Raw genomic sequence first — 23,329 nt, 5'->3', positions numbered from 1 at the left:
TATATATATAAAGTATGATATTAACATTTTTTATTTTTGGCATAAACCATCCTTCAAGTTTCGAAAATCAATCAAAAATCATAATGTTGTCAACTTTCAAATATTATTGCAAGGACAACGAATTTTTTTTTTTTTTTATAATTATTAATAAAAAATTGTTGAATTCTATCGGTTGTCGAGCGATCATCTATAAGTGCACATCTTGTGATATCATCCACATTAATGCATGTTATTGTGTAAATTTTATAACATATTCATACCCCTTTAAAAAGATAATTTACACAAACTAAATCAGCGTGAGAACATGGGTAAATATCATTTAGTACACTCATCATTTGAGAAATAATTTTAGGAATTAAGCTTCTTAGATTTTTGACATAAATCATCTTTCAAGTTTCAAAATTGTCAACTTTTAACTAATATTGCAAGGACAAAGAAAACGATTATAAAAAAATTGTTGATTTGTGTCATTGTCGGCCAAAGAACGATCATCTATAAGTACACATCTTGCACTATCGTCTAGAGTCTAGACTAGATGAATCTTCATCTTTATTTCTAATAAGAGTTNCCCTTAAAAAGATAATTCACACAAACTAAATCAGCGTAAGAACATGGGTAAATATCATTTAGTACACTCATCATTTGAGAGATAATTTTTGGAATTAAGCTTCTTAGATTTTTGACATAAATCATCTTTCAAGTTTCAAAATTGTCAACTTTTAACTAATATTGCAAGGACAAAGAAAACGATTATAAAAAAATTGTTGATTTGTGTCATTGTCGGCCAAAGAACGATCATCTATAAGTACACATCTTGGACTATCGTCTAGAGTCTAGACTAGATGAATCTTCATCTTTATTTCTAATAAGAGTTCCAAATCATTTTTTGCATTTGACATTGTGCTCATTGTATGAGCCAAAAATCGTATTAAGTTTGACGAGATCCAATAACGAAATAAACACATTACGGTCTAGTGTCTTAACTCAATTCTAGTTGGATCTATAGTTAAATCTACCTTGTGAACCAACCACTGTATGAGTTTGACTCTATCTATGGGAACTAGTTTACTGAGTTAGATATACAAAAACATTTCAAAATCATAACGTTCTTAGAAATCATGCCTTGAGAAGTTAACTAGGAATATGATAATTCAGTACTTAGTAAGACTTAACTTATCACATGTGGCAAACACAGCATTTTTCATTATGCTATTTTAACCTTTCATACTTTTAATTTTTCTCAACTATTTACAAATATCTTTACTGACCATTTTTAATAAATTAATGCCAACACCAAAACTCGTAAGATTAACAAGGCATAATCACAGTATCACAGTGAAAATTAGGAGTCATAAAAAATCCTTTCAAAAAAGTGATTAAAATTAATAAAAATATAAACCTCGTATTTCAATGAAAATAGTTTTATTTGATAAATACGCTGCAAAAATTAAACTTCCAATAAATATGGTTTTGAGAAAACGTTAACAGAAAATGCAGAAATCCCAATATATCTACTTTGAAATTTTCAGTGAAATAAATTTTGCTAATCTCCTTCACATGTTTTATTTGGCAATAAGACTAAAAATCCAAGTCGAGTTTCAAAGAAAAATTTTACCATAATATAAATATATTTCAAAAGCTCTTTATTCCAAAATCTCGAATCTTAAAGCATAAAATAAAACCCTGTATAATAATTCAACAAGGTTTGCAAATTACCTCTATTATTCTTCTGTCAAAATATGATATAAGTACAAACAAACCTAGAAGGGCTTACTTAAATAAAAAAAAGGACACTTAACAAATCGTTTTTGGGTTTTGTGTTTGCAATTGCAGCTCTCCACTAACATCTCATTTTTATCATTTCTATTGTTTTAAATCACTTTGATTTGTTTTCTGTGGCGTGAGTCAAATTTTGTCTTAACTTACAAAAAATTAATTATATTTTCATGAAATAATTACTTACATAAAGATATATCCTTGTTTTTTCTATATAATAATTGTAAATTACAATTATTAATATAAAATAACAATAAAATATTTCTCAATATTTATAAATTATTAATTATTTTAAAGAGATTTTTGTTTTAACTCTAAAATAAATGATAAATAAAAATATATACAAACTTAGTTAGAAGCAAAGAAGAGACAGTAGTTTCGCCAAGAGTGTGAAATCTTCAAATCCCCTTTTGCAAAAATCTCCATTAGATTTTCCCCTCCTGCAATTCTCCAAGCGAATCCCATCTATTAACTCTCCGCCATGAAACGCCCCTTCGACGACGCCTCTACAGCCGCCCCCACTGCCGCCAAACCCGTCTTCTTGACCAAAGCCCAGCGCGAAGAACTCGCCCTCAAACGCCGTCAAGAAGAGATTGCCCAACAAAAACGCCGCCAAGAACAGCTTCTTGCTCAGGCACAAAACTCCACCAGACCCACCTCCGATTCCCGCGATTCTCGCGACCGGGACCGTCACCGGCGCGATCGGGAGCGGGAACGGGAACGGGAACGGGAACGGGAGCGTGATCGCGAGCGTGAAGAAGAGGCGAAAGCGAGGGAGCGTGCGAGAATGGAGAAGACGAATGAGCGTGAAAGGGAGAAGGAATTGGAGGCGATTAAGCAGCAGTATTTGGGATCGAAGAAGCCTAAGAAGAGAGTTATAAAGCCGAGTGAGAAGTTTAGGTTTTCGTTTGATTGGGAGAATACTGAAGATACTTCAAGGGATATGAATATTTTGTATCAAAACCCTCACGAAGCTCAGCTTTTGTTTGGGCGAGGATTTCGAGCGGGGATGGATCGGAGAGAGCAGAAGAAGTTGGCGGCGAAGAACGAGAAGGAGATGAGAGATGAGATTAGGAAGAAGGAGGGGGTTGAGGAGAGGCCGGAGGAGGCGGCGGCGCAGAGGCTGAAGGAAGAAGCTGCTGATATGTATGATACTTTTGATATGAGAGTTGATCGACATTGGTCGGAGAAGATGCTTGATGAAATGACTGAGAGAGATTGGAGAATTTTTAGGGAAGATTTTAATATATCTTATAAAGGTTCAAAGATTCCTAGGCCAATGAGGAACTGGGTTGAGAGTAAATTGACTCCTGAGTTGTTAAAAGCTGTGGAGAGAGCTGGGTATAAGTCACCTTCACCGATTCAAATGGCAGCGATTCCGCTTGGTTTGCAGCAAAGGGATGTTATTGGCATTGCAGAGACTGGTTCTGGTAAGACTGCTGCTTTTGTATTGCCTATGTTGACTTATATATCTAGATTACCACCTATTAGTGAAGAGAATGAGGCTGAGGGGCCTTATGCTGTTGTGATGGCTCCTACTCGTGAGCTTGCGCAGCAGATTGAGGACGAGACGGTTAAGTTTGCCCATTATTTGGGGATTAAGGTGGTTTCGATTGTTGGTGGGCAGTCTATTGAGGAACAAGGGTTTAGGATTAGGCAAGGGTGTGAGGTTGTGATTGCGACGCCAGGTCGTTTGATTGATTGTTTGGAGAGGCGATATGCAGTTTTGAATCAGTGTAACTATGTGGTACTTGATGAGGCTGATAGGATGATTGATATGGGTTTTGAGCCCCAGGTTGTGGGTGTGTTGGATGCAATGCCTTCGAGTAATTTGAAACCAGAGAATGAAGATGAGGAGCTTGATGAGAAAAAGATTTATAGAACTACTTATATGTTTAGTGCTACTATGCCTCCTGCTGTGGAGCGGCTTGCGAGGAAATACTTGAGGAATCCTGTGGTGGTTACGATTGGCACTGCTGGAAAGGCTACTGAATTGATATCTCAGCATGTGATGATGATGAAGGAAACAGAGAAATTTTCCAGGTTGCAGAGATTGCTTGATGATCTTTCAGATAAGACAGCAATTGTCTTTGTTAACACCAAGAAGAATGCAGATACAGTTGCCAAGAATCTGGATAAGGCAGGCTATCGTGTCACTACTTTGCATGGTGGGAAGTCTCAGGAGCAGAGAGAAATTAGCCTTGAAGGTTTTAGGACCAAGAGATACAATGTCCTTGTTGCAACTGACGTTGCAGGGCGTGGGATTGATATACCTGATGTGGCTCATGTTATCAATTACGATATGCCTGGGAACATTGAAATGTACACTCATCGTATTGGACGAACAGGCCGTGCTGGAAAGACTGGTGTGGCTACCACTTTCTTGACTTTTCATGATACTGATGTCTTTTATGATCTCAAGCAGATGCTTATCCAGAGTAACAGTCCAGTGCCTCCTGAATTGGCAAAACATGAGGCTTCAAAATTCAAGCCAGGAACAATTCCAGACAGACCTCCTAGACGAAATGACACTGTTTTTACTCATTGAAGAATATGTAGATCAGTGAGACACTTCCATATAGGGTTCACTCCTGCTTTTTGGCCACATCATGGTCCTTAGTGGCTAAATTTTCTTTACTCACTGCAATTGGAAACTTATCATCCAGAATTTCATTATTACAATTTCTGTTCTAAAATTGGTGTCTTTAACTTATTTTGCCCTTCAGTTTAGCTGCTGCTTACTGATTACTTATTTCGAAGATGTTCATCATCATATCAGTTAGAGGTGTTTTATTTGTTCTCTCCTTTCGCTTTGGCTGCCCAAGTAGAAACTGGAAGGGTTTATGTTAGTTCAAAGCACAAACTTTTTAAATATTATAAATTTTCAATTACTCAGTAACATACTATATCATGTTTTGTTCATTATCCGCTTTGACTACCATACTTTTATGCGACTTTGCTTTGATATTTGTATGTACTGACTTCGTTAGCTTGGGTTAGTTTTCTTGTCTTTAATTAGGTAAGGGAGAACATGTAAGAGGCTTGAGTGATGATATGACAAGTAAATTCTCACTAAATAACGCTTTCATGATACATGGGTCAGTTGTATGTTGATTATTCATCTATTACTTCAATCTTGAAACTTCTTACAATCACCAAACAAATGTTATTATAGTGCAGGTATCCGACTTGGTGACCCCTTTTTACCTATTGATTCACAGTCAAGCTGAATTTTTGGTTTGATACTTTGTTTTGTCCAGAAAACTGGTGTGAGGAGGACGATGTGTAAGTAATTCATGCTTAATGTTTAAATTCATCATATTGCGTGTTCTGAAACCAAAACCATGATAAGAACAGGGCATTTTACGAACTCCTGCTGGTGTTTGCATGCTTGAGTTCAACCTCTTCTTGATGGGTGCATCTAAATTAGTTGCATTCTGCTGGTTAATTGTTCAAGCCTTAAGATAGGTTTGCATCTGATTCTTGAGTCCTGGAAATGATTATAGATTGAAATACTGTGAAATTGAGTTTTGTAAGTTCTTATGTAATACTATTGTTATATGTAGTTTCAAGTTGTAGAAGGAATAACACTTTGAGAAGAATTGCTTTTGTTCTGATAATTCTCAATGCTTTAGAGTCACTGATAAGAAGGGTAGAAGATTTGCAGTTACTAATGTTTAATTGTTCATTTTTATTTAGATTTACCAGCCTTCTTATGTTTTTGAAATGGCTATAAAAGCTTACTAGGGTTGGGAAAATTTTCTAATCTCATTTGACCAGATTTATTTCTTGGTACTTTATTTATTAATTTCTCTTTTCTATATAATTTCCAAAAAAACATATTCTTTTTCCTAAAAGAGATAATTTCTTAGTTTGACTTTTATATTTCTGGGTTTTACAGAAGAAGCTGAAACAGCATTGGGATTATATTCTCATAAAGCTGTATACTCTTATCATTTGTAATTGTACTATGAATATCAATGGACATATAGTAACACTTTCTTGGCATTGAAACTACTATAAGCATTAAGGTTCCATGTCTATTCAGATTTAAAAAAAAAAAAAAAATCCCTATAAGATGCTGTGCATTTATTCAAGTTTTGTTTTTGCTATGTACCTATCAATTCACTTTTGTCACTTGATTGAACTGGGTTCAGAAACAAGAAGTTGTTTTGGTTTTAGTCTTGCAACATATCAAAGAAGCACAAAATGTTGTGAATTAACATAAATAATGCTATGTAATTTGCCCAATAACACAAATGAAGTGGTGCCTGTTTTATTAGGAGTATAAATTACCAATAACAGTAGGATTAGGAGCCTAAACTCAGGACTCTCATGACTAAGGGCTCTCATCTAATAACAGTGTTAAATTATCATCACAAAAGCTAAACAGACAGTAGAAGTGAAACAAGTGGAGGATATGATGGAACTTAAGAAACCTAATATTTCATATTTGACAGATCTCTTCATTGATTTTACTTCTCAGAGGTGGCTTGGATTCACTTTGGCGCCTGTAGTGTATCTTCATTGTAAGGGCTGCAGCTCCCAAGAATGTAAATGTCCATTAGTATTTTCTTGTGAAACTTGTGATAGAAGAGTTAATAGAGTAGTTTGAGAAAGTTACAAACCTGGTAAAAGGGATTGTGCGGATAGGATATGGAAAGAGTACTCCGTTTCTGTTTCAGGTTGCGATATACCCTCCACAGGACCGACTTGTTGGTATATCTGTGAGCTGAATTGATGATAAAGTCAGGATCTTCCACCTCCAGTATGGAGGTCCTCTTCTTCTTGCTGGCACTAACATTTGGACAGTGTTCTAGTTGCTTAAAAGCTGTGTGTGTCCCTACTCCGGCTGCCCCAATCATCATTCCCAGAACCATATATACTGGAAGGGTTTATGTTAGTTCAAAGCACAAACTTTTTAAATATTATAAATTTTCAATTACTTAGTGACATACTATATCATATTTTGTTCATTATCCGCTTTGACTACCATACTTTTATGCGACTTTGCTTTGATATTTGTATGTACTGACTTCGTTAGCTTGGGTTAGTTTTCTTGTCTTTAATTAGGTAAGGGAGAACGTGTAAGAGGCTTGAGTGATGATATGACACGTAAATCCTCACTAAATCATCCTTTCATGATACATGGGTCAATTGTATATGGATTATTCATATTGACAGTATACTTTAAATAGTTGCTGTAGTTACAGGTTTAGTTTGTAATTAGTTACAATCAGTAAACTGAAGGTTAGTTATTTTGTCACTTGAGTTGGTCATTGTACTATATAAACGAGAAGAAGTCAGTGTAAAAGTAAAGTCATTCGATAATATACAGTAACATTTTTTCCCCAAAATTCTCTGTTCTTCATTCTTCAATATTCTATTTTCATTCTTCAACATGGTATCAGAGCACGAAAATTTCCGCTCTTCAATCAGGTATTTCATTAAATTGAGTGGTTGAATTCATTTAGCTCACTCAAGATTCTTCAAGGTTATTTGTTTTTCAATCTTGCACTATATCTTTTACTATGGCAAACTCAACTCAAGAATTAGTCATACCTTCGATTGATTCTAATTCACTACTATACATTCATCCTTTAGACACACTAGGATCTGTTTTGGTTTCTGAGTAGCTCATAGGTACTGAAAACTATGGGATTTGGAGCCGAGCCATGACAATTTCACTGCATGCAAAGAATAAATTAGGGTTTTTTGATGGTACGTGTGACAGATTTTCAGTTAATTCTCATTTAATTGCACAATGGAAAACATGCAATTCATTGGTATTTGCTTGGATATTCAACACAGTATCAAAAGAAATATTCAATGGGATTGTCTACTCGACCAATGCTTCTCAAGTATGGCAATTGGCAGGACCTATAAGAACAGTATCAAAAAGTTAATGGAACAAAGGGTGTATGAAATTCATTGAGAAATCGCCAATCTTACACAAGGAAAAAGTACAATAGTAATCTACTATAATAAGGTCAAACCACTTTGTGATGAGCTTAATTCCTTATTTAGCTTGCCTACTCCAGATAGTGCTTCTGTGAAAGCATATCTTGATCATCTCAATCAACAGAAACTGGTGCAATTTTTTTATGGGGCTCAATGACTCATATTCTATGGTGCGAAGTTAGATTTTGCTCATGACTCCATTATTGATTGTTAAACAAGCATATTCAATAGTTAATCAAGATGAGAGCCAAAGGGTTTTAACTGGAATAAATGTTAGTTCTGAGGTAACAACTGCTCTTTATGCTCATAACAATGGTAGAACTCAGAACCAAAATCAGAAGTACAAAGGGAAGAAGCCATACATTGAGTGTGACTATTATCATTTACCTAACCCCAGTATCTTTCAAAGGTTGGTAGGCAAACTACTACATTTATGCATGACTTGACCTGACCTCAATTACTTTGTCAATCTATTGAGTCAATTCATGCATAAACCTAAACGGACACGTAAGAATGCCACTCTAAAAGTTGTCAAGTACTTCAAATATGCTCCAGGTTTGGGTTTATTTTTTCCTACTGATAATCACATGACATTGCTAGCTTATAGTGATTTTGATTAGGCATCTTGTCTCATGACAAGAAAATGAGTTACTGGCTACTGCATTTTTCTTGGTCATTCTCTTATTTCTTGGAAATCCAAGCGCCAAGCTACCATTTCTAAGTCATCCTTTGAGGCTGAATACAGAGCAATGACTTCCATTGTTTGTGAGATTATTTGGCTAGTTTAACTTCTTACTAAGCTTGGTTTTTCTAATTTGCTTTCAGTTACTTTACACTGTGATAATCAGACAACTAATCACATTGCTTCTAATCTTGTGTTTCATGAGAGAACAAAACATATTGACATTGATTGTCATATTGTTCGAGAAAAGCTCAAAGTTCGCCTAATCAAGGCTGTTTACATTCCTTCTTCAGAGCAGCTAGCTGATTTGTTGACCAAGGCTCTTGGCAGCAATCTTCATTCTCATTTGCTACACAAGTCGGGTGTTCTAGAGCTTTTATCATCCTTTAACTTGAGGGGGTTTATTGACTGTATACTTTAAACGGTTGCTGTAGTTATAGTTATAGTTTGTAATTAGTTACAATCAGTTATAGTAGTTTAGTTAGTTAACTGAAGGTTAGTTAGTTGTTGTACTATATAAACGAGAAGAGCAATATTACACTTACAACCCAATCTTATAAACTTTCTCTCACAATCCTGTCGTGGTTGCTTGCAATTGGTTAGCTTGCCCGCCTGCCCACTTGCGGGTCTGGCCTACCCAATTGCGAGCTGTCATATTATGGTCATGAGAGAAAGTTTGAAAAATTGAATTGTAAGCTAATCTGTACTAAAACGAGAAAGAAGTTTGTGTAAAAGTAAGTCATTAAATAATATACAGTAACATTTTTTCCCCAAATGCTCTGTTCTTCATTTGTCAATATTTTGTTTTCATTCTTCAACAATTCATCTATTAATTACTTCAATCATGAAACTTCTTGAAATTACCGAACGAAATGTTATTATAGTGCAGGTATTGGTCGAGGTGACCACTTTTTACCCATTGATACACATGCAATCTGAATTTCTGATGTGATATTTTGTTGTTTTGTCCGAGGAGTGATGTGGGGAAGAGGATGTGTAAGTTATTCATGCTTAATGTTAAATACATCATTGTTGCGTTTTCTGAAACCGAAACCATGAAAAGGACAGGGCATTTTATGAACTTCTGCTGGTCTTTGCATGCATGAGTTTATCTTCTTCTTGCTGGCTGCATCTAAATTAGATGCATTCTGTTTCGTGATTGTTGAAGCCTTTAGATAGACTTGCTACTAATCGTTGAAGTCCTGGATATGATTATACATAGAAAATCTGGGAAGTTGAGTTTGAGTTTTGTGAGTCTTAACATTTTGATAAGAATGATGTTGTAAAATCCTGCTGCTTTTGTTTTCTCGTCATTCTCAATACTTTGGAGACAAGAAGGGTGCAGGAATTGCAGTTACAAATTTGTTTGATAATTTTTTAGATTTACCTTACAAGAAAGGCTACAAGCCTTTTATATTTCTGAAAGGACTAAAGCTTTATTTCAAGTCAATTTTTTTAGTAAATTAGTCTCACTTAACCGTATCTATTTCTTGGTGCTTTATTTTAAGTCAATCTCTTTTTATGTAATTCCAAACAACCATGTTCTTTTTCCTATAAAATATAATTTATAGCTGAAACAGCACTAGAATTATAATTTTCGTAAAGGCTGTATATTTATCATTTCTAATTGTACTATGAATATCAATGGACGTGAAGCAACAACTTTTTGGCATTGAAACTACTATATGCGTCTTGGTTCCATGTTTATTCAGATTAAAAAAAAGCAAATAGGATGCTTTGAATACATTTAAGTTTTGTTTTGCTATGTTCTTTTCAATTCACTTTTGTTACTTGTTTGAAGTGAGCACACTCCTTGATGATGGATTGATTTTTTAATAGCAACATTCAGAAACAAGTTATTGTTTTAGTTTTGGTCTTGCAACAGATCAAAGCAGCCCAAAATGTCATGAATTTACATACAAGAATGCTATGTAATTTACCCAATACCACAAATAAAGTGGTCACTATTTTATTAGAAGTATAAATTACCCAATAACACTATAACAGAAGGACTTGGAGCCTAACTCTCGTGGCTAAGGGCTCTCATCTAGTGACTATTATCATTACACAAGCTATAAAAACAGTAGAACTGAAATAAGTTAAGTTGAGGCTGCTCTATCTACACTTTGACACATGCCTTCATGGATTTGATAGAACTTTATAGACCTTATATATCATAGTTGACAGATCTTCTTATTGATTTTTCTTCTCAGACGTGGCTTGGATTCACTCTCGCTGCCTGTAGTGTTTCTTCATTTTCAGTGCTACAGCTCCCAATAATGTAAATCTCCGTTAATATTTTTCTGGAGAATTTTGTGGTGGAAGAGTGATAGAGTAGTTTGGGAAAGTAACAAACCTGGTAAAAGGGACTGTGCGGGTAGGATATGGAAGAGTACTCCGTTTCTGTTTCAGGTTGCGATATGTTCAAAGTAGTGATATTTTGCTTGAAACAAATATTTTGATTATGCTGGAGCTGGAAACTGGCGGCAAAAGGGCAGAATTTGAAGTTGTGCAACTTGTCTCGAGCAGTTCACGTAGCTGGTCTGTAGGCATGCTGAAGTGATATTTTTTGGTGAATTCAGCTTGCATTTGGCTGCCAACTTTATATCAACTTAATGTGATGTAATCAGAGTTGCTAAGAATGTATGGTTAAGAAGTTATTTGGGACTAAAATATGTTTTATGATTAGGTACAACAATATGTCTGTATGTATATAAAAACTCTGCTGTATTTTCTGTAACATGTATGAACCAATATAAGTCCTTCCTCTCTCTTGTTTTTCTTTCCTTTTCTCTCCCATATAACCATCTTTACATGCTCAAATAACCAACAAGTGATATCAGAGCTCTCACTTTGATCTTAAGGGGCCTGCAAAAACCTTCAGCTTGGCACTCACTCAGTCAGTCCTCACCACACTGAAAACCAGGCTTCATGGCAGCAAGTTCAACCTCACTCTTGCCTCCAACCTTCAATGGGGAATAGTACCATATGTGGGCTATTAAGATGAAGGCTTACTTGAGAGATCAGAGTCTATGGCAGTACATAGAAGAAGAGAAGCAGCCGCCACAGTTGGGGCCAAATCCAACCTTGAATCAAATAAGACTCCATGAAGAAGAGACTGCAAAAGCTCCAAGAGCTCTGTCCCATTTACATGCTGCAGTCACCGATCAAGTCTTCACAAGGATAATGGCTTGTGAGACAGCAAAGGAAGCTTGAGACAAACTTAAGGAAGAATTTGGAGGAAGTAGCCAACCCAGAAACGTGCAAGTCTTGAACCTAAGGAGAGAGTTTAAGACATTGAAAATGCAAGAGGCTAAAGTGGTTAAGGAGTATGTAGATAGAATAATGAATAAGGTTAACAAGATAAGGTTGCTAGGGGAAGAGATGACTGATAAAAGAATTATAGAGAAGGTATTGGTAAGCCTACCCGAGAGGTTTGAATAAAAAATCTCCTATTTGGAGGATTCCAAAGACTTGTCTCAAATTACCTTAACTGAACTTGTTCATGCTCTTCAAGCTCAAGAGCAAGAAGAAAACTGAGGTAGGAGGACAGTGGTGAAGCTGCATTGGTCGTCCAGCAAAAGAGCAAGCCAACTCAGGGAGGAAACAAAATGTTTATAGGAGATAAGAGAGGAAAGGAAAGAGTAAGCAGTCAGTGGAACAAACCAGCAGGTTTCAGGAGTTTTGCACCATGTTCCCACTGCAAAAAAAAGAACCATGGAAAGAACAAGTGCTGGTTCAGACCAAATGTTCAATGCAGGGCATGTAAGCAACTAGGCCACATTGAAAAGGTCTGCAAAAACAAACCACAGCAGCCTACACAACAAGCACAGACAGTAGAAGATCTATAGCAGAATTCAAAATCTGAGCAGCTGTTTGTGGCATCCTACTATGCTGTTCAGTTCAATGCTGGAGCTTGGCTGATTGATAATGGATGTACAAACCATAGGACACCTGATCTGGAGAATTTTGTGAAGCTGGATCAAGCATACCAGTCAAGTGTAAAGGTGGGAAATAGTGAATTTATGAAGGTTAAAGGCAGGGGAGATATGGCTGTGCAGACCTTGACATGTACAAAAATCATTTCTAATGTGTTGTTTGTTCCTAAAATCAACCAAAATTTGCTTAGTGTAGGACAAATGCTTGAAAGAAATTACATCCTACACTTTGAAAACAAATCCTGCACAATATTAGATAATGAAGGAAATGTGATGATGCATGTTAAAATGGTGGGGAAGAGCTTCCCAGTTGAACTCAAAAAATCAGAATTTCAAGTTATGACAGTAAATTTAGATGACACAGACCTATGGCATAAAAGATATGGTCATTATCATTATGTTGGCCTTAGGCAAATGAAGCTTAAAAATATGGTGCATACCTTACTTGAAATGGAAGAGAAAGAGAGCTTGTGTAGAGTATGCCAAATAGGGAAGCTTAGCAGACCTGCCTTTCCAACAAACCAGATATTTCACTGATGTGTGTGGATCAATGCAGACTCTATCCTTAAGTGGATCCAGATATTTCACTTTGTTTATTAATGATAATTCAAGAATGACTTGGGTGTAATTCCTAAAGCAAAAAAGAAGAAGTTGCTGCTGTGTTTAGGAGGTTTAAAGCTCAAGTTGAAAACCAAGCTGGTGTAAAGATCAAGGCTATGAGAAGTGATAATGGGGGTGAATACACCTCAAGTGAGTTTGAATCAATATGTAGGGAGGCTGGAATATGGCATCATTTTAGCTGTCCCTACACTCCTCAACAAAATGGAATGAGTGAGAGGAAAAATAGGACCTTGATAGAGATGTCAAAATGCTTGCTGACTGAAAAAGGGCTACCGAAGGAGTTGTGGGCAGAATCTGTGAATACCAGTGTTTACCTGCTGAATAGGCTTCCAACCAAGGCTTTAAAAGATCAAACTCCATTTGAAGCATGGTATGGAGTCAAACCTCAAGTAGACCATCTTAGAATCTTCGGGAGTACATGCTATGTCCTCATACCAACCATCAAAAGATCAAAGCTTGATGACAAAGGAAAGGCTAGAATTCTGGTTGGTTACAGCCTCCAATCCAAGGCATACAGGGTCTATATTCCGGAGTCTAAGAAGGTTGTGGTTTCAAGGGATGTAAAGGTTGATGAGAGGTCAGTGTAGAACTGGGAAGAGAAAAAAATTCAGGAGGATACACAGCCACAGTAAAGAAAGCAAGTTGCTGACCAAGTTGATGGGGCACATTCTGATACAGAAGAAAAAATATCAATAAGAGGAACCAGACCTCTTGCTGAGATTTATGGGAGATGCAATGTTGCAATGCTTGAACCAGCATCCTATCATGAAGCAGCCAAGTCAGAGGAATGGAGGATTGCTATGCAGGAGGAGTTGTCCATGATAGAAAAGAATGGAACATGGAAGCTTGTGGACAGACCTGTCGAGAGAAAGGTGATCCACGTAAAGTGGATCTTCAAGAAAAAATTTAACCCTAGTGGTTCAGTTTTGAAGCACAAAGCTAGGTTAGTTGTGAAAGGCTTTGCACAACAACATGGTGTAGACTTTCAAGACACTTTTGCTCTTGTTGCTAGGCATGATACAATCAGGTTAGTCCTTGCTTTGGCAACTCAATTCAAAAGTTTATCAAATGGATGTCAAGTCAACCTTCTTGAATGGTTGATTGGATGAAGAGATCTTTGTTGAACAACCTGAGGGACACGAAGTCAAGGGGAAAGAAGACAAGGTTTATTTGCTGAGAAAGGCCTTATATGGCCTGAAACAAGTTCCAAGAGCTTGGTACAGCAGAATCAATGACTACCTGGTCAGCCTAGGTTATGCAAGGAGACCAAATGAGCATACTTTGTATGTGAAAAAAGCCAATAAAGATGTGATCATGGTTTCCTTGTATGTAGATGATTTGCTGGTGACAGGAAACAATGCTATTCAAGTTGAAGAGTTTAAGAAGGCAATGCACAAAGAGTTTGAGGTGACTGACTTGGGAGAGATGACCTATTTTCTTGAAATGGAAATCTATCAATCTCAAGATGGCATTTTTACATATCAAAGGAGATATGCTAATGAAATGCTGAAGAAGTTTGGGATGGATGAATGTAAGTCTGTTACCACACCTTTGGTGCAAAATCAAAGGCTGTGCAAAGAGGATGGAGCAGCCCTGCTGGATAAGATAGATTATAGAAGGTTGATTGGGAGCTTGTTGTATTTAACAGCAACAAGACATGATCTAATGTTTGCCACTAGTCTCCTATTAAGATTTATAGTAAACCAAGTGAGGAGCATCTTAAAGTAGCCAAGAGAGTGCTAAGGTTCATCAGAGGAACTGCAGATCATGGAATCTGGTTCAGGAAATCTGAAAATTTCAGATTGGTAGGCTATGCAGACAGTGATTGGGGAGGCTCTTGTGATGCCATGCGAAGCACATCAGGGTATGTTTTTTTGCTGAATTATGGAGCTTTTTGCTGGTCTTCCAAGAAGTAAGAAATAGTGGCTCAATCCACTGCAGAGGCTGAATACATATCAGCTATTGCTGCAGTAAATCAAGCCATATGGTTGAGGAATTTGCTGGCTGATATGGAGGTAAAACAGTGTGAGCCTACTGAAATTTTTTGTGATAATCAATCGGCTGTTGCTATGGCAAAGAATCCAGTCATGCATGGCCGAACTGAGCACATAAAAATCAAGTTTCATGCTGTGAGGGAGGCTGAGCAATGCAAGGAAATCAGATTGACTCACTACAGGGGAGAAGTTCAATTGGCTGACATCTTTACAAAGTCTTTATGTAAGTCCAAATTTGAAGACTTGAAACTTAAAGTTGGTGTCTCAAGCAAAAATATCAAGGAGGAGTGTTCAAAGTAGTGATATTTTGCTTGAAACAAATATTTTGATTATGCTGGAGCTGGAAACTGGCTGCAAAAGGGCAAAATTTGAAGTTGTGAAACCTGTCTGGAGCAGTTCACGTAGCTAGTCTGTAGGCATGCTGAAGTGATATTTTTTGGTGAATTCAGCTTGCATTTGGCTACCAACTTTATATCAACTTAATGTGATGTAATCAGAGTTGCTAAGAATGTATGGTTAAAAAGTTATTTTGGACTAAAATATATTTTATGATTAGGTACAACAGTATGTCTGTATGTATATAAAAACTCTGTTGTATTTTCTGTAACATGTATGAACCAATACAAGTCCTTCCTCTCTCTTGTTTTTCTTTCCTTTTCTCTCCCGTATAACCATCCTTACATGCTCAAATAACCAACACGATACACCCTCCTCAGGACCGACTTGTTTGTATATCTGTGAGCTGAACTGATGATAAAGTCAGGATCTTCCACCTCCAGTATGGAGGTCCTCTTCTTCTTGCTGGCACTAACATTTGGACAGTGTTCTAATTGCTTAAAAGCTGTGTGTGTCCCTATTCCGGCTGCCCCAATCATCATTCCCAGAACCATATACAATGGTATAAGTTCTCCTGTCAATGCGAACCTGAAATGATTGAAAGATATCATATAATTAGTCATTCTCTCCTGTGTACATTCTTATATTTCTTGATGTGAGAAAATTGTTGCAAGACAAAATGTTGTAGTTCAAAAAAATTAGAAAATCTGCATATAAAAATCTTCAATCATGTAGCATAAGTTCAAAATGTTGAGAAGCAAATATGTGATATATATTGTATTTTATACTTGTTGTAAGGTCGGTTTGCTTCAGCTGAGTCAGTAGTTTGAGCAAAGAGTTTCATCTTGGGAGTAGTTGATATTGTACATGGCCGGTTTTCACTCGAACGATTGAAAATTGATCTCCAGTAACCCTGCAATTTTGTTTATTGTCAAGATCACAACACTAAACGCAAATGGCAGAGATGAACTTGTTCTAAGAACTTACAGTTGCTCTGAATGCCACTCCCTAGATTACTTAAAACTGATGAAACTCTTTTAGTGAATTCTCAATGTTGAATTGAGTGTATGATTAAGAGGATTAGTTTATTTAGAGAAGAGGAAAGCTGGCGGCAACCCAAAATTAGAAAGAGGCTTGTTTACATGTTGGTAAGAAGAAACTGAAAGCTCTAAATTCCCCTTCCATTTTTGTTTGTTAAGATTTCACTTCTTGTTATAAATTATTGGATGTAATTCATTATCTCACGTCTAACTAATGCAAACAAGTTTTTAAGTTATTGGTAAGGATTGAATAGCTGCAAATAGATACCCGGTACTTACAAAAATGGATTCTTCAGGGCCGTTTTGCCTCCTGCTGTGGAGCAGCTTGCCAGGAAATACATAGAGAAATCTAGTTTGCAATACTGGAAAAGCTATTTATTTGATATTACAATGCACGATGATGATGGTGAATATATAAATTTTACAGCTTGCCAAGATTGCTTGATCTTGCTGATAACACAAAGAAGAATGCGGAAACAGTTGCCGAAAATCTGAATCTTTGATAGATATTTCGTTGTTTTCTCCAGAAAACTGATGTGGGAAGAAGATGTGTTTAAATACATGATTTTATTATATATTCTGAAACTCTAGGATCTGGGAAATTTATGGTCTCTTGATTTGTGCTTACATGCATGAGTTTCATGATCTCTCCTGCTGGGTTGCATGTGTACTTGTTGGATGATTGTTTAAGCCTTTAGAGAGGTTGTAACTGTTTCTTAAGTACTCAAAATGATTCTGATTAAAAACAATAATATTGCATATCAAGATCTGCGTCCTAAACGATGTGTCAAGTCTCTTTAGTGTTTCAACTTATTATACTTCATGGCTTGAGCTTGACTTAAACTAAAGACGAGTAATAAATACTTGGTAGGATTATTAGTTTGAAGGGGATTCAACAATTTTGTCGAAAAAAGGTTAAAATATATTTTGAGCATGCTTTTGTTATGCAATGCATTGCCTTTTTCTTACAAGAAATTATATGTAATTTACAGAATCATACAAATGCAGTGGTGCCTGTTTTATTAGAAGAATAAATCCAATAACACAAGGATTTGGAGAGCCTAGCACGGAATTCTGATGACTAAAGGCTCTCATTTAGTAACTAATACCATAATAAAATCTATAATCACAGCAGAAAGAGAACTAATCGATGCTGTTCTATGTACAATTTGACACCATCCTGGATTGCTACTACTACTCAAGAAACCACAAGTTTCAGAGTTGACACAAGTTAAGATCATTTTTCTTCAGGAGCGGCTTGGATTCGCTCCAGCAGTCTTCAGTGTCTCTACATTTCGAGGGCTGCAGTTTCCAGCAACATTAACCTCCATCAGAGTTTTTGCAGTGGGCGAATCTTGTAATGAAAGATTTATAGAGCAGATGAAAGTTACCTGGTAAAAGGGTTGGGGCGAGTAGGACTGGGGAGATTCTGTTTGTTGTCCTGGATGTGAGCTACCTTCCTTAGGAAGGATTTATTCACAAACCTATCAGCCGAACTGACAGCATGATCTGGCTCCTCAACCTCTGATATGGATCTCCTTTTCTTCTTGCTTACGCTAACGTTAGGGCAATGTGCCAATTGCTGTTTTGCTGTGTGTGTCCCTATTGTCAGTGCCACCACCAACATTCCCAGAACCATATAAACTGGTGCAAATTCTCCTGTCATCGCAAACCTGAGACAATCGAAAGGATATCATACCACAAAAGTTCTAAATGCTTGATAAGAAAATGTTTGACATACACTGTATCACTCACTTGTTGTAAGACTGATTTGCCTGAGCAGAGCCCGCACTTTGTGCAAACTGTTTCATTTTGGGAGTAGTCGATGTTGCGAATGGGTGGTTTCCGCCCAAACGATTCAGCATTGATCTCCAATATCCCTGCAATGTTTGTCAAGATCACTATCAATGATCACTTGACAACACAATATACAAATAGAAAAGACGTAACATGTTTTAGGGTACTTACAGTTGCCCTTAATGCCATTTTTTTTTCCAGAAAAACTGATAAAATCTTTGTTATATTTTGAATGTGTAATTGGGTTATTCATTTATAAAGGGCAGGGGAGAAAGAGTTTGCAGCCTAATTATAGAAGCATTGCAATCTCAAGAACAGTTGGAATTAATGCAGCTTTTCCAGGAGAACATATTGGCGGTTGGTTTAGATGTGGATAGGATTAAACTGAAATCTTTGAATTCTTCAGTTAGGCAGAGGCCTCAAATTTCAAGCAAAGTTGGCTGGTCTCACATGTCCAATTAAGGTAAAAAGTTCTAAATCATTGGAGACGGACGAATAACTAACTGAAGATTCATTTAGGACGTCTTGACATTTTTTATCCACAGGCTCTCCAAGCATTCTGAAAATTTGTCCTAGTGTTGTTCCATCGACCAGAACACTTAAAGAGGAGCTCCCATATCTATCATCTCAATTCCTCTGGTTAGACCATCTGTAGCATTCATGGTTACTGCTCAAACTCGATTATTTTCTAATAATTGTTGTACCTTACAAGTCACATTCATTGGTTGACCGACACTATTCTTACCCTTAAATTACGAGAGCGTTGTAAATATTAGACATGTCGTAATTTGGAAATTTTAAGATGTTTGCGCCAGGGACATATTATAAAACATCTTTAAGAAAGGTTTTAATAAGAGAAACAAACATCCACAGGAAACAAGACTAGCTAAGACAGATTCAGATTTTGAATGAAAAATTGATTGCCTTCCATGATGCAAGAACTTTTAATTTTGTACAAAATGATGATACCTACAACCCAAAAGAATAAAAAATCACAGCTAATGTTATTTCTATCTTAACTCACCAGCCACTACTTCTGTTAAATAGGTTTGAAGTCGGCCATGGATTTAAAGAATTTGATGATTTCTTCATCTGCCCTTCTGATTCCATTAGCAGCGGCAGCTTCAGAACAAGGCTGAACTTCCCAAATTTGTAAATTAACACTATTTTACATTTTCAAAACCCCCCCAACCCGGAAATATTTACACATACCACTAGGTTACCGAACTTTGATATCTGCTTCCCTTGATTTGCAGCTTCTGAATTGTAAGCGGGAAGAACGTATCATTGTCAGATGAAAACGATTAGTCCTACATGAATATTGTGGCCAAGTGATTGTCTAATAATGAGTGAAGTATGTGTTTCTACTGGCCAATTCAGAAATAGGAAGATTGATCTGGGATGATGTTCATTTGCCTAAGAACTAGACCAACTTTCTTTTTGAGTGAATCATCGTCGAGAAGCTGGATGAGGATCCTTTCGGATTTCTTAAACAAGGGATCAGTAAGCTTTGTATGCTTCAGGATCTTCTGGAAGAGATCAAGGGCTTTCGTTTTTGCAGATAAGGATCCTTTTTCCAGGACTTGTAGAATGGCTGTCACACCTTGGCTGTCGACAATAACAGCCGTGGCAGGAGACAAGGTGCTGTGGTCTATTAGCAATGTTTCCAGTGCCATAAGAGCAGCCTCCGCGACACCAGACTCTATATCGCTCAAGCTTTTCAACAATGGCTTCACTGCATCCGCCTTGACAAGGCAGAATGTTTCTCTTGGTGAACAAGCAGCACCATGAACAGAACATAAACTCGGGTGTTCTGATGAGTCAGAGCAGCACAAAGACATATCCGGCAAGAGTTTCATCAGAAAAAGCATTGGCGTTGAGGTATTAGTTTCAGTTGCAATTCTGGTTGCATTGGAGACTGACAGGCTGGTGGATTGGGATAATTGTGCAAGTGCAGTCGCTGCTCGCTGCTTGGCCATCGAGCTTCCTGAGGAGAGGACTCTAATTAGTGATGGATACAATTGAAGCTTTCCCACTTGCCTCTGAAGTTCAGGCTTGGAGGGTTCTGTGAAGTGTAAAAGAGCCGCGAGCGCATTCTCAAGTAGACATTCATCTTGGCTTGCAGGTATCCTGATCCCGAAATGTTCCCCATCCATGCTGCAAATCACCTCATGAATGGCTTTCAATACTTCTGATTTACGAAGTACTTCATCAACAACATCATCGTCTTTCGGAAGCCTGCTGATGATTCCAGAAGCAGTGGACCTTTCTTCGATGTCTAGAGAGCTTGTGAGAATAGTTGCTAGACTATTGATGGCAGTTTCTTTGCCGGGGGAAGGTGGGAGTTGAACCCCATTAGGATGGCCTTCAGAAATGCGATATAAGAGTTTCAATGCCCATCTTCTAACTATTGGTTGGTCACCATCTAGGGAAGAGAACAGGTTAGTGATTGTGTCGTCATTTGATTGGATTAGGTCCCGAACTTTCTCTGATTTATAACTGAGCTCCACCAGTAAGTGCAGAAACTGAATCTTCACTTGAGGTTCGGAACTAGCTACGAGCTGCAGAAAGAGACTGATGTTATGCTCGGATTGGAGTTCCTGCAAGCCTTGAAACAACTGGAATTGAGGATGCTGACAGGCTTCAACCATCAAAGCAAGAATCTCAGCAGCTTGCTGCTTCAATTGCGGATCAGACCTGACAAATGAGATGAGGCCAAGCAGAAGTGGAATGGTCACAGGATCTGATAGAAGCCTCTTTAACATTCTCGGATAGGCTATGAACTTGTTGATGCATTTGAGGCAAGCCGATTTGCTAGCAGGCGAGTTTGAAGAGAGCAGCTGGATTATGTTGTGTATAAATGGCCTCTCTTTCAAGACTGAAATGCTATTTTCCTTGAGTTGCATATTCATCAAGGCTGCCGCCATCAATGATCTGGTCTCTGGGGATCCTGTCAGAAAGACTGTTCAAATGAATACACAGTGAATTGGATGAAAAGTATTCCTATCAGGTGAACTATTCTACCTTGGTTGAAGCAAGCAACAAATGGTTGATAGTATCCAGCTTCAGCCATCTTGACAGCGAAGTGCGTGTTCGAGGAAAGATTCTGCAATACACTGTGAGCATTCTCTGAGACATTTGGATCGTCATTATGGAGCAAAGAAACCAAAATAGGAATGCAGTCTTTTGTTTTCCCTATTTTCTCTCCAAGGGATTCTCTCTTGGATAGCTCCAGCAAGACTGCAAGAGCTTCAGCTTCTGTTTCGCCTTTATAGATCTGCTTCACAGTGTGGCGAATCGCCCCTGCTTGAACAATGGCTTCCTGCAACTCTCGAGCAACAACTGTAATGTCAGAATAGGCGAAAGATTAAAAAGGAAATGGGATTTATCCATCTCAACTTTGTTTACCTTATGATCATCACTGAATCTAGCTAGGTAGTAGAGGCATTTCAGCGTGGCCTTGGCGTTAAGCCTGTTATCCTTTAAGAATTCCACCAGCTTTGGAATGAATTCTCCATCAGTTTTTGCTGCATACCGAGGCATTTCCATAAGACTTTGCATATCCTCCAAGGCCTTGTTTTGCCGGGAATGATCATTGGAATTGATTTCAACAACTGCAGCTTGGAATTTCAAGTCCATCTCCCTTTGCTTCCATTCTTCGATAGAGCTTCGAAGATTAAAATTTGGCGTAAGATCAAGAGATGGAAGCTCCTCTCTGCAAGTGGGGCACTTCTTTTCGCCTCTCTTGAAGTGTTCCTGAATTGCCTGCCTCTCAAAGCTGTGACCGCAGACAATTGCAACGGCGTCTTTCATCACCTCATTGCACAAAGGGCATATTATCGATTCAATTGGGAATTGCTGGTGATATATAGGAACTTCCTCATTTTCTGGCCTTGTAACAAGTTCTGTATTATACAATAACTGTATCAATTGATTCAACTGAAGTGCTTCTGCTTGCTTCTTTTGAGCTTCCATCTCTTCTTTTTCCTGCTTCAAAATCGCCAACTCATTTTGTACTAGCAATGTATTTGCGCTAGCACCAACAGCTTCTGCAATCTTCTCCAGGAGATTCACAGCATTCTCTCTATTTCTGTTGCTCTGTGATATCGAATTCTCTATCTCCATAGCAATTCTTTCTGTTGCAGCCGCTGAATGGAACTCCAATGACCTTAGACTGTCAACAATCTGATTCATCATCGCCTTTAAGTTCAGCGTCATATTAAGATTGACAAGCTGAAACGACTCCATGGTCGTGGCAATCTCCCTGGACAAATCCTGCATTTCTGACAGCACAGAGTTTGAGTGAAGCAAGAGACGCAACCGGCTTCCAGATTTGTAATCTTTAATAATCTTACAGGCTTTCCTCAGCTGACCATTCAAGGTCTCCAGTACAGCTTTAGTAGATTTTAAACCCATTGCAGCTTCAATTTTCCTGGGATCTAAGGCATGAAAGAGGGTATTCAACTCATTAACACTACTGGAAAATTCCTGAAAACTACTCTTTCCAAGTACCACATCTCTTGTTTCACTAGCAAGGTCCACTGCTTGAATTGCCACCCTGTTCCACGATTCCTGTAAAACTGCTATCCCAACATCCTCAATTCCAAAATTGAAATCCATCGAGTCCATCAGCTCGAAAATCACGAAACAATCGAAAATCTCCAAGTTCTATCAAAATCAAGGACACCCCTTTTAACACTGTAACTTTTAGGCCCTCAGGGGCATTTTCCAGGACTCAAAATCAAGCCACCCTGGTGCTTCATAAAACACAAGTATTTCTGTCCCAATTTCAACAATTTCTGTATCAGGAAAATTCCAGGATGATGCAATGTAAACTTTAAAACATGGTATCAAAACAAAAAGAGAAAAATCTCAAAAGTTGCTTACCTGAAGATGTAGCCAGGTAAAAATTCTGAATCAGGAAAACTCCAGGATGAGTCTGTGCAGCCTGGAAAGGTTTGAGCACTTTTTGAAGGAAAATTCTGTGTGTAAAAAGATTGAAAGAATCTGGAAAGATTTCATTTGTAGTTTGAAAAATAAAAGAAAACTCAAAAGGAAATACAGAGGTTTGAGTTGAGTTTCTTTATTGGTCGGTTGTGCTGTGTGCATTAGTCAATCTCCTTCCTTCTTCAAAGTCTTCACTTCCGTCGTGTTTACTGGGCCTGATCCTGACATTTTCACACT

General features: G+C 37.6%; 3 protein-coding genes across 4 annotated transcripts; 1 reads left to right on the top strand and 2 right to left on the bottom strand.

Moving 5' to 3' along the window:
* Nucleotides 1–2,144: 2,144 nt before the first annotated feature.
* Nucleotides 2,145–4,682, top strand: LOC116145747 (DEAD-box ATP-dependent RNA helicase 21-like). The gene has a single exon (XM_031431195.1). The coding sequence runs from the start codon at nt 2,258–2,260 to the stop codon at nt 4,322–4,324; it is 2,067 nt and encodes a 688-aa protein (XP_031287055.1). The 5' UTR covers nt 2,145–2,257; the 3' UTR covers nt 4,325–4,682.
* Nucleotides 4,683–17,432: 12,750 nt separating this feature from the next.
* On the bottom strand, nt 17,433–19,212 carry LOC116145745. Its single transcript, XM_031431192.1, has 4 exons — nt 19,170–19,212; nt 18,104–18,228; nt 17,740–18,021; nt 17,433–17,650 (listed from the first exon to the last, which is right to left on the bottom strand). Exons 2-4 carry the CDS (start codon nt 18,211–18,213, stop codon nt 17,596–17,598), a joined length of 447 nt encoding a protein of 148 aa, XP_031287052.1. The 5' UTR covers nt 18,214–18,228; nt 19,170–19,212; the 3' UTR covers nt 17,433–17,595.
* Nucleotides 19,028–23,122, bottom strand: LOC116145744 (U-box domain-containing protein 43-like). 2 transcript variants are annotated; one of them, XM_031431190.1, is made up of 4 exons: nt 23,033–23,122; nt 21,554–22,923; nt 21,170–21,467; nt 19,028–21,095 (listed from the first exon to the last, which is right to left on the bottom strand). In XM_031431190.1, exons 2-4 carry the CDS (start codon nt 22,772–22,774, stop codon nt 19,522–19,524), a joined length of 3,093 nt encoding a protein of 1,030 aa, XP_031287050.1. In that variant the 5' UTR covers nt 22,775–22,923; nt 23,033–23,122; the 3' UTR covers nt 19,028–19,521. The 2 variants fall into 2 exon arrangements, with proteins under 2 accessions (XP_031287050.1, XP_031287049.1); XM_031431189.1 differs by having other exon boundaries at nt 21,554–22,944; nt 23,033–23,116.
* Nucleotides 23,123–23,329: the final 207 nt, after the last annotated feature.

Source organism: Pistacia vera, unplaced genomic scaffold (assembly GCF_008641045.1).
Source record: "Pistacia vera cultivar Batoury unplaced genomic scaffold, PisVer_v2 Contig467, whole genome shotgun sequence".
Classification (NCBI taxonomy): domain Eukaryota; kingdom Viridiplantae; phylum Streptophyta; class Magnoliopsida; order Sapindales; family Anacardiaceae; genus Pistacia; species Pistacia vera.
Note: the sequence above shows the minus strand (reverse complement) of the source record. Positions and strands in the feature narration are given on the sequence as shown.

Bases quoted from the DNA above. Each gene is read 5' to 3' on its own strand.
- LOC116145744 (XM_031431190.1), bottom strand. From the start codon at position 22,774: ATGGACTCGATGGATTTCAATTTTGGAATTGAGGATGTTGGGATAGCA. The intron at 21,468-21,553 runs GTAAACAAAGTT...CGAGAGTTGCAG, and splicing joins GATTCAGTGATGATCATAAG to GAAGCCATTGTTCAAGCAGG. The intron at 21,096-21,169 runs GTAGAATAGTTC...TCTTTCTGACAG, and splicing joins TGTTGCTTGCTTCAACCAAG to GATCCCCAGAGACCAGATCA.
- LOC116145747 (XM_031431195.1), top strand. From the start codon at position 2,258: ATGAAACGCCCCTTCGACGACGCCTCTACAGCCGCCCCCACTGCCGCC.
- LOC116145745 (XM_031431192.1), bottom strand. From the start codon at position 18,213: ATGCTGAATCGTTTGGGCGGAAACCACCCATTCGCAACATCGACTACT. The intron at 18,022-18,103 runs GTGAGTGATACA...CGATTGTCTCAG, and splicing joins GCAAATCAGTCTTACAACAA to GTTTGCGATGACAGGAGAAT. The intron at 17,651-17,739 runs GTAACTTTCATC...TGGAAACTGCAG, and splicing joins CGCCCCAACCCTTTTACCAG to CCCTCGAAATGTAGAGACAC.